This window comes from Micropterus dolomieu, linkage group LG23 (genome assembly GCF_021292245.1).
Source record: "Micropterus dolomieu isolate WLL.071019.BEF.003 ecotype Adirondacks linkage group LG23, ASM2129224v1, whole genome shotgun sequence".
Taxonomy (NCBI): Eukaryota; Metazoa; Chordata; class Actinopteri; order Centrarchiformes; family Centrarchidae; genus Micropterus; species Micropterus dolomieu.
In genome coordinates this window covers 22,198,804-22,209,806 of record NC_060172.1, presented here as the reverse complement: position 1 = coordinate 22,209,806, position 11,003 = coordinate 22,198,804, and the positions used below count along the sequence as shown (strand labels likewise).

General features: G+C 39.3%; 1 protein-coding gene and 1 long non-coding RNA gene across 2 annotated transcripts; both read right to left on the bottom strand.

Moving 5' to 3' along the window:
• Positions 1 to 4,864, bottom strand: layna (layilin a). The gene is made up of 7 exons (XM_046040097.1): positions 4,709 to 4,864; positions 4,564 to 4,584; positions 4,107 to 4,404; positions 3,370 to 3,527; positions 3,240 to 3,287; positions 3,055 to 3,151; positions 1 to 709 (listed from the first exon to the last, which is right to left on the bottom strand). Exons 1-7 carry the CDS (start codon positions 4,782 to 4,784, stop codon positions 1 to 3), a joined length of 1,407 nt encoding a protein of 468 aa, XP_045896053.1. The 5' UTR covers positions 4,785 to 4,864.
• A 5,213-nt stretch (positions 4,865 to 10,077) lies between these two features.
• On the bottom strand, positions 10,078 to 10,977 carry LOC123963318. Its single transcript, XR_006823156.1, has 2 exons — positions 10,903 to 10,977; positions 10,078 to 10,739 (listed from the first exon to the last, which is right to left on the bottom strand). It is a non-coding gene; the product is annotated as an uncharacterized LOC123963318 (long non-coding RNA).
• Positions 10,978 to 11,003: the final 26 nt, after the last annotated feature.

Below are 11,003 nucleotides of genomic sequence, written 5' to 3'. Positions count from 1 at the left end.
TCAGTAGTTTTCTCTGTTTATCCATTCTTGTTCATTGAAGTATCTCCTTCCGCCATCAAGATTCAGGCCATTTTGGTAGCAATCCAGATTTGCTTGGTAGGATTTCCGGTTTCCATAGGTTCCGAGGCTGGTTTGGTAAGTGTCCTCCTTGCCGTTGGTGATGTATGTCTGATAGAGGTCAGCCTTTACTGTGTGACCTCCAGGCCTCAGTTTGGGATCATAGAGGTCACTCCCTCCTCTGATACTGCCATCATACAATCCGTGGTCTCCGTACAAACTGCTGCTGTAATGCTCACTCTTTGTTGTACGACGACCTAGACTCCTGTCATTAAACTCTCTATGCCCAGTGCAACCCAGACTACTGTCGTTCAAGTCCCTCTTTCCTGAGCGGCCCAAGCTGGTGTCATAGAAGTCTCGGGTGCCACGACGCCCAAGGCTGAGGTCATTGAGGTCAAAGTTGAGGAAGCCGCTCTCCGTGCTGGCAAGTGTGACAAAGCCGCTTTCGGTGTCCCGACCCCCCAGGTTGTCATAGTCCCCTGTCGGTGTGTCAGGAGAGGAGCATAAAAAGGAGGTGATTTTGGTGTGCGGGCGAGTTGAAACCAGGTCGTCATCCTTCTGGGAGCGAATAACGTTGTATACATCAGTTGGAGTGCTGGAGCTGACGCCCGGGTCTGTCTGGCATACTTCTGATTTCTGCTGCTTCCTCCTTCTGTCTCGCACACAGAGAAGCGTAAATAACAACCACCTCAAACATTAACATAGAACAAAACCTGCACCAGACTTCACTGTACAACAGTTTTCCTGGACTGAATGCCAAAATTCTTTAATGAAACAGAGGTGTTAATTGAACTTGAACTTGAACTAAAAAATATCAGTGTCTTAGTGAACTGATCCTACTAACAAGTATTGCCAAAGCAGTGAAACCCTAGTAAGGTTTATTCCTCTGAGCCGGCGTCTTTATGGGACAGGCCTTTTATTCCTTTACCATGCCGACAAATCTGAATGATTAACACTTTGGTGCTCATTGTTTCCATAAAATGAACTAAATGACTGAACTGTGGAGAATCTAACCAATCTAATAGTGTTTAACATGTTAATACTGACAAAAGCTGAAGCATTTGTATGCACGATCTAAGCAGCTTAAAACTAGCTTAAGCAGGTGACCTGGTGGGCTACAAGGGATTTTATATATCCAAAGATCTGCTGTAAAAAAACACACCAGGCATCTAATTGAGATCATGCTTTTAATTGAACTTTTATGGTACACTGTCCTTCTGACTATCATGTATTAATCCATAGTTGAAAATAGTCCCCAGCAAATGCACTTTTCCTCCTGTCATGGGATTTGTTGGCATATAGAATAAAAACAAATGGATCCTTTAAGTTTACCAATTAAAGACACACTATGTGTTATATTATGGTTTTGTATGGAATGAAAATAATGCCAAAAAGCTAATAGATAGTCCTGGGTTTTTATATCAACCCTCATCACAAGAAAACAAAAGGTTGTTTCCAGGCCTGAAAGTTCTATATACCATCACGAAAAGCAAACAGTAAACAGCAAACCGACCTAAGTGACATGTTCTGTCTGTTGATCTCCTCCGCTGCGTTTAGTCATACAAACCCAGCCTGTTAAACCTGCCCAGCTTGTGCTGCATCCATAGTGCCAACAGGAAATGAAAGCTTGCTTAGCTATGTGTTCATAGCCTAGCCAATTAGATGAGCTTGACCTCTGCATGCACTGCAGCATTGCTTCAAAATGGATGTTTCAAGTGCCCCTTCATTTGCTCAGCACAAGTGAGTAAATTAAATCATTCAAAACTCTTTGTTGCTTAATGCCACGCTAATTACATCCATGGTGTCCCCTAATACTACTTAGCTAGATGTTTGACTGACTGAACAGGAGGAAACTATTCATAAAGTTAGTCTTAACATTTGATTCTGTGGTCAGGTATAGTTGACTAATATATGTAAACTTGCTACATGAGAACGTGGTTACATAACCTTCAAAACAAGCCACAATTTTACTGTGCACATCATAGGCGCACACCAGTACTTAATAGCCAGTGTAATATTACTTTTCCCAGTAACTAGTAGTGTAAGGGATTACTTTATCCGAAACAGTAATATTATTACTTACTAATCCAAGTAACGCTGCATTACTGTATTACAGCGTTACTGAACACACCATCTTTGACGTAAATGCGTGACCGTGCTGCAGGTCAGCGGCAGCGGACCTTATGTTGATTAAGTCAGCTGTTAGTCAAAAGCTAAAGGAAGAATGGAGAACGAGGGAGAGAGGCGTTCTTTCCACAGCTGTAAGTAGCTACTGCCACTATTGTGTCAAAGTCTAAGATTCAAAGAACATTGTCGTCTGTTATAAACTTTGTGCGACCAGCAAAAAGCTTTCAACCGCAAACAATTCTACATTTAATTTGTTGAAGCATCTGCTAAAGCAGCACAGCAACGTGAAACTTACAGAAAGAATCTCCTGCCACTACTGCAAGTGGTGCTCGGACTGGAGAGAATGGCGTTAAGCAATGTAACTTTTGTAAAAGTACTGAATACTGCTCTTATAATTCATGTGCAGAAAAACAGTAGTTAAAATGTACTTGCTTTATTTTTTTATTTCATCTGGTGGCATTAAGAAACGTTATCTGTTTTGTAAAAACCATACTCCTTGCTAATGTTATGAATAATTTGTTAAAAAGTCGGGACAGACTGCTTTGTTTTGGGGAGGGGGTGGGTGGTAGTAAAAGTAATATAGTAAAGTAACGAGTACATAACTAGTTACTTTTATCACCTAGTAATAAGAAAAGTAATATTATTACTTTTTTCAGTAGTAACATATTACAATTTCTGAGTAACTTGCCCAACACTGTTAATTGCACTACAGATCTGTAATAATGCTGTTATCTGGAGAAATCAGCCTTTTGTTTTCTCGACATAATGAGATAACCCGTCATCACAAGAAAACAAGCTTTGTTATCTCGAGATAACAACAAATAATTGCAAGCACAGCGGTTCTCAGCGTCCGTAGTTTTGGACCCTCACCGTCTGGTAAGCAGTTTGAAGCAGCAAACTCCGGTCACTGTCAGTAACAGCAGTATCAGGGGAATGGTGGGAATGATGATGTAAACCAAATTCAGAGCTAAAAGAGACAGAGAGTGGCAGATTTAGTGACTGTCAAAATGTCTGCTAAATCATATGCTGTGATGTCATCTATGAGCACATTTTACTTGTTGCTGTAGTGGGGTGTGGAGAAGGGGAAGGGTCCAGTGGCTCCTCTGTGGAGAAAAATAATCACGGTCAACAATGTTAAAAGTATTTTCAAAGTTAAAGAATGTTGAAATACTGTGTCAGCTGGACCTGCAGTGTATTTGCAGATGAAATTGTTTTTGGTTTCGCAATTATCGTCATTCCACTTGAACATGTAGAGCCCCCCCTGACCAGGAGGAGCGGACGGTTGGTGATACATCACCACACACACCTCGTAGCCGCATGATGGCTCATCCCAGTGCCAGTTTCTACAACAAACACACACAAAGCATGTGTACAAAATCAAATACATGCTTTAACAAAAATCTTTATAAAACTTAAAATCCCTATATGAAAAAGTAACAAAAAACAATACTTTTTTTGGTACATCTGAAAAGTGTCTTTAGCACTGTGTACCGAAAGCAATTTCTGCATCTGCATTTGTTGGCCGATTAGTAATGAGAAATTGCAGTTCAGAGAGTTCATTAAGAAACAGTGTATCCATTACTATTATTTTTGACAAAAAAATTAAGGGATCCTTTTAAAAATATATCTTAAGTTTGAAAAATATTTTAAAAACATTTTCAAAATCAATATCAGTTAATGCCTAAAAAGTTCAGGATTGATAGTGCCAAAGACAACATGTATAATTTGAAAACTTTTTCTTGACAAAAAGGTTTTATAGATTAAAAAAAAAAATTTGGCACTGAAACTCAAAGAATTTTAAACAATATTCAGCTTTCGATGGGGTGCACAAACGAGGAAACATCTGTCTTCAGCACACATTCCTCATCCAACATTTGATATTGCCCTCCATTGCTCTTTTGACCCTCTAGATAGCCACCCACCTAAATGTAGACTTGCTGCCGTCCAGCCAGTAGTACTGCGAGGAGCAGTCTGAGCTGCTGTTCTCGTCGCCATGGTTACGGCGGAGACCTATCCAGAAGTCTCCATCAGTTGGACGGAGGTCTGTGATGAGCTGCTCTATGACCTTCTGCTCGGACGCCGACTCCACGCTCAGAAGCTGCCCTCCGTCCCGTCTGCAGGCGAGTTCTGCCTCTACGAAGTTCAGCCTCCGCCGGAGCTCGGAGAAATAGGCCAGCTTGTAACACGGCTTCCCTTTCCCTGCCTTGCACACACGTTGACCTGCACCCATGCATACATACATGATTACACATGCCAGATATCACAACCCTGACATATCACAAGCATCGGCTAAATACTCTCCCATAGTAGTCTCAACCCACAAATACAGAAACAGAGTTAGCTGTAGAAGCCTTAAAAAGAAGGAGCGTGATTGCTTACCTCTGGCTTCAAATATATCCGCTTCAAGAGCCAAACATCCAGCATAGTGTCAGGAAGGCAGGCCATGTGGAAACCAAAGACAGATCCACAACTGAATCATGAGTTTATGTCTTTGTGCTTTGTTGTGTTTTTGGGTGCAGCTTACCTGTAATGAGGCTTGTGGCTGCAGACGGATCGAAACATAAAACCAGGAGGTGACAGAAGATTGTTAGCAGGTCCATCTTTGTCGGTTGTAGTCTGTTCACCACCCCCTCTTGTATTTTTGTTTAGTCTTTATCATTCTACTGTCTGCTCGTCAGTAGATCTAAGGTGAAACCAGATCAACTCTACTTGAACCGTAAGAGGTGAGCTGAAGCGTCAGGTGGAAGAAAATGCTCTGTCAAGGTTGAAATTCAAAGAGAGAGCTAAAGAAGTGCTTTAGAGGCAAATCTCCTGTCCTTTCTGCTGATAGAGGGAGTGTGTGAGACAGAAGGAGGAGCAGGAAGAGGAGGAGAAAAGACTGTGCGTGTTTGGGAGGGGTCTGTAATCTGTTAAGAGCAGTCTTAATGATTGGGAAGAGGCTGCATCGATCGCAAGACGTCTAATCATGCAAGTGCTTCTCATCGTAAACGCTGACAAGAGGCAGATTTCACTCCTTCCTTTATTACTTAAGCTTTAGGTATTATCATTACAAAAGTGTTACATGAAAATGATCTCCTCTAACTCAATCAGGGATATTTTAAAATATTTCTCTCAGGGCCATCTTCAAGGTGTATTGTGTGTTCTTCCTTTATTGTGTTTCAGTACAAAGCAAGACAGATATCCAACACACCTGACATCTCCATGAGGCAGCACACAGTGTATACTTTTTCTTTCCTTTATTATTAGAGCCTCTGAAAACTTGGTTCCAAATCTGAAATAGTACTCTGCAACATACAATATTTAAGACAATTAAAGTTCAGAAATAAACATTCTCATCAGTCAAAAACACAGCTAATCTCATTCATCAGGACTGTCTGGGTTAGGGTTTGATCACATTTGACTGACGGTGGCCTGGCAAAACAAAGCAAACAACCCCACAACTGCCATCACTTTTGGATTCAAATGTTGTAAATCTTAATTGGTGCATGGAAATACATGACCTCAAAGTTTTCCAATCGAACTCTGCCCACTTCAGTCCAGTGAAAAGAGCGCAGACAAGAACACAAATATCTGTCTTGTAAATTAACCAAAATCGTTGCATTTCTGACAAATACATTTTGTGTTCATGTACGACTCCATCACTCTGAATAATAGGATGATGATAAAAAAGGTTTTCAGGGCCTTTAAACATCAATAGGTCTGAAATTAATTTGTACAGTTGCATTGATTAATGTGTCAAATGAGTCAACATGTTGATGATGAACCATTTCAAACAGGGTGCAAATTGATAAATATTTCACATGCATTTTTGTACTGAGGAAACTGTAAGATACTGTAATGTTAGTAATTAAAGTAGATGTGTGATGTGTCTGATGTATATATGTGCGCGTAAAAGTAGGACCTACTTGCTGCCCCAGCATAAGTCAGTGAAAAAAAGTCTGAACATGCCACTGTTTTGGACAGAATATGGCTAGCTGTTTCTTGCTAATCCCAATCATTGAACTAAAATAATCTGTGTTTATGGAAGCACCTTCCATAAACAACACGAGAGTTAATGTACCTTTCATCTAGCCCAACTGCAAGAAAGCAATGAATTTCCCAAAATGTATAACTATTCCTTTAACTTAAACATTTATAATATCTCTATTGTAAACCGTCCACATTATCATTAAAAGAAGGCAAACAGCGGAGACTCCAGGATGTGTGCTAGCAAGAAACAGCTAGCCTGGCTCTGTCCAAATGTAACAAAATCTGCATACCAGCACTTCTAAATCTCACTAATTTAGGTTTGATCTAAAAACAAAAAAAACAAAACAAAGGACATTCAACATGTTTATTAGTGAGCATCATAAATACTGGTAGGTGGATTTTTTTTACTTTGGACAGAGCCAGGCAATCTGTTTCCATCTGTTTCCAGTCCTTGTGCTAAGCTAAGCTAACTGGCTGCTCATAGTAGCTTCATATTCACCATACAGATATGACATGACTGACACCACTAAGTCTTCTCATCAACTCTCAGTAAAAAAAGCGGATAAGCCTATTTGCCAAAATTTGTCGTTTTATATTGGTAAATACCAATACACATAGAAAATAGACTTTGTTGACAGGTTTAATTTAATTTTAGAAACTCAGCTCACACATTACGATGAATATTTGGTGTTACTGTTTAGTAACAAGGGAGATTTCAATCTATATAATATCATATTAAAGCGTCAGATCAGCAGAAGCCATGGATGCATGTGAGCATGACCCGCTTTTCTGAGGACAAATGGGGGGAAAGTGTATGTATGCAGTTCTTAATGGTAGTAATTTCTAAAATGGCCCATAAGGTTGATTTAGGGCTCACAGAGAGACAGATCAGCCAGAGTTTAAACAGCAGGATGCTTCATCAGGAATATGCTGTGTGTGCTAGCATTGAATAGGGAGTGAGGGTGGGGGGTGAGGCTTCCCTGAATACACTGTCTGCATGCATGCTGCTCTTTCGAAAACACTGCTAATCACTTTAGCTGTAACAGATTGATTTCAGTCAAAGGGTTTCAGCTTTGTTTAAATTGAAGGTGGGGTAGGGGATGTTGGTGTTAGCAGGTGATGCTCTGAAAAATAAAAGAGAGAGAGGTAATCGAGTCCTCTAGAGGGATTCAATAAGGAATGGTCCTCGTTTTAAATTTCCTCCTTGTTTATGGCATCTGAAACCCAGAGAGGGTTTCATTCAATTAAGCCTCTTCCATTCGTCCCGCCTCTCACACAGTCTGTCTTCCTCCGACTCTGCCTCCACCTTTCATCCCTCTCTCCCAATTAGTTAAAGGGAAACCAGATGAATGTTCCCATGGGAAACCAGTACATCACTGACCCAACACACCACACAAGGTAGGCGTTTCACCATGTTAGAGAAACCTAACATTGATGTTGAAAATTCACTACAGTTCTTTGATGTTTGGCCATCTAACCAGTATGCATTAGTGATGAGAATTGTTAAATGTAAATTTACACTAAAGCAGTGCCTGACAGCATAATGGTCAACAGATCATAGTTAGACCGTAAAAAAATAACATGAATTGAAGCCATAAACTTGCTCTGACCACAACAAATCATTTGTAATGCAATGGTCTGGTTTGTTTGTGGGATGTAAAGACACAACAATGAATAACAAACTCAGTTCATTTCCATGTCAAAGCCAGAAAGAGAAAGGAAAAAGGTAATTACTTACCGAAAAGAAAAGAACTTAACTTTCTATTAAATTCAATTTGAATGATCTGAGTTGGCACGCTACCAGACTCAGTGCCCGCATTGCGCTGGCCTGCACAGAGAGCTGGAAATGGGCCCTGAGTCACTGACCTGAGGGGGAGCTGGATGGCTCCATCAGCAGCGCTGATCCATAAAAGAGTTTTGATGAAACCTTTTAAGTGCTGTAGTAATTCTTTTAGTCATTCCTTTTTTAAGCGCTGTTGGAAGAGGCCTGAGAGAAGTAACTTGCATAACCTGCAACAGTTTTAACAGTGTGTCATGTAAAGCATTACAACACTTTTTTTTCTAAATAAAGGGTCCTTATTTCATTCCTGCAGAGATACAATGAGCAATTGCAACTTGCAGGATAGCTATGTCTGCATTATTGTATTAATATAATAAACAAACTTTATAGATGTTAGTCCTTACCTCACACAGTCAGAGTTGTATGGAAATATCTTCACTTGTATATAAATAAAGCCAGCAGTGGACACCACACTGCACTCACCACTCAGGACTGCAGATTTTCTCATTGACTTCTCCATACTCGTAACAATTCATGTGAGAATTGAGACGTAGCTGGTTGTCATTTACAGGAGCTGATGTCTTGTTTTTTTTTGTTTGGTTAAGTTGTGACCTGTGAGTGACTTGTTCAGTATGAAACCCTAAATCTGTTACAAAGCAGTTAAGCTTCATGTTTGGTTTGCTATGATAGTCCAAGATAGGGGCAATATGGATAAAATCAATATCACAGTATGGACAATTTCATATTACATTATTTATATACTGTATATCATAATATAGCATTATTTTGTTTTTGGAAAATCTATGAAGGGACTGTTTATCGATAAAACAGAATGATATGAATGGCTGTTTTGATTGAACCAGTGAATTTATTACCTGACAAAGTTAAATACCACCAGTGGTGAAACATAACTACGTACACTAAAGTGTTGTACTTAAGCAGAAATTAGTGATACTTGTAGTTTAGTTGAGTATTTTATGCAGCTTTGTTACTAGTTATTTTTGAGATTTCAATTTTCCATACCCTTCCTATCCAGTGAAAACTATGTATCTCCAAATAGCCTATTGTGATTTTGAAATAGAATTGTGTCTGATAAACAGGAAACAACACATTCTTCTTAAGCTACGTAAAATATTTTAAAATGCTCCTTAGATTAGCTGGAAAATGCTTCATCATGAAGCTGAAAACAGGTCTGTTTATAAAGTCTAAAGCTGATGATACACAGGCCAACTTTTTGAGCAATGTTGCTGGGCAATCTTGCTAGTGGCAAGTCCGACTATGTTTTGAACAGATAGCGGCGGGGGGGCCTGGGTGGCGAAGTGGTGGGGGAAGGGGATTACGGTAGTAATCTTTACTCATTACCATTGACGCCAACGTTGCCCTGCACGATTGCTCTAAAAGTTGCTCTGTGTATCATCAGTTTTAGTCTTTTTAGAGATACGTGGTTCTCAGAAGACTGCAATGCTATAAACATATGATGATCGTATAGAACAGGGGTTTTCAAAGTGTGAGGTGGACCTCCCCATGGGGGCTCCAAACAGTTTCAGGGTAGGCTCAGTGAATGGAAGTGAAACAATATTACATTAGTTATTACATTAGTTATCAAAAGGAGATCACATAGAATAGCCTAAATGTGTGAGAGTTCAGAGATACAGTAGTTTTTAGAAACTGTTAATTACTAATGAATGCCTTTTTTAAACTATTTGGTATAGTCAGAAGTTATGTCAAACAGCAATATTACACTATTTTGGCTTAAATGTCAAGTGTCTATGGGATAAAATAATATAATCGTGATCCCACAGGCATCCTGGAATTGAGCAAAACTTTCCAAGTAAATTAAAGATGTAGTGGGGGGTCCCGTTTCCCAAGCTTCGTCTGAGGGGAGGCCCGCAGTCTTAGACTATATCCCATTTTAACAGCTGTAGATTAAACTACCAAACAGTAGATAATGTAGTTAAAACTAGCTCAACCTTAAACAACTACAGCAGTAAAATGCAACACATTAATGCATCAGTATTGATAAAGCAACCACGGTGAAGTATTTTCACAGTGTGGCATTGATACCTTTACTGTAGTAAAGATCTGAATGCGTCTTCCACCACTAATTATCACAATGATTAAAACAATTATTTAAATTCTCAATATTACCATTAAGCCGTTTTAATTGTTTAGAAACAGTTGCCACAATGGCGTAACAGTCAGCAAGCACATATACTACTGTCATGTTGCTAACCCTGATTCAGAGTGTATACGATTTGGATTAGCTTCTCTTCAAAAACATTAAGACACAGGTTACTGCTGAATAAATGAAGAATAAATGTATGTGTATTAGATAAAGTACAGACTAGCATGACTGTAATTGCACATTTTGAGAATGGTTGATACAGATAAGCTTATTATGCAAAATTATACTATTTTTCTGTGAACATGTGTATGTACAGTATGTATGCTTTTGATGAGAACATGCCATCTGAAAATTGCATCTTTTTCATTATGAACTTATAGTCTGACAAAAACTGAACGAGTGATTGAATTAATTAAATCATCAGTGCATCAAATGCTTTTAAACATACGGTATACACAGTCATATAATTGAAACAGCAAAACAAATTACGGTATGTAAATGCATTCAACTCTCCAAAAATGGAAGTGGTTCATATTCAAGGGTGTCATTTCCAAGGACAGATTTGAGAAAACGGACAACTCTGAAAAGATTAATATGGAAATCTCTGGAGGTGTCATCTGACTCCGCCATATTACCACGAGTCTTGCACAGATCCTTGGTTCCCCAGCTGACCAATGCAACCTGTGAAAGGAATTGGTAGTTACTTTACACATTCAACAAGAACTTACCATGATAAAATTACATCACATTTATTTCACTTGAGTTTTATTTTCCTTTCCAGAGACATTTGCCACCAGGTGACACACATGGGTGATATAAGACACAGAAAAGAACAGCTATTTACCTGAATTGTGCGTTGCTCATAGTTCCTGTACACTGCACCTCCAGAGTCACCTGTCCCAACAAATACACACACACACACACACACACACACACACACACACA

What these genes read in the sequence shown, in the direction of transcription:
- layna (XM_046040097.1), bottom strand. Translation starts at nt 4,784, where the DNA reads ATGGACCTGCTAACAATCTTCTGTCACCTCCTGGTTTTATGTTTCGAT. An exon ending in AGCCACAAGCCTCATTACAG is followed by an intron (nt 4,585 to 4,708) that starts GTAAGCTGCACC and finishes TGGCTCTTGAAG; the next exon opens with CGGATATATTTGAAGCCAGA. An exon ending in GGATATATTTGAAGCCAGAG is followed by an intron (nt 4,405 to 4,563) that starts GTAAGCAATCAC and finishes GCATGGGTGCAG; the next exon opens with GTCAACGTGTGTGCAAGGCA.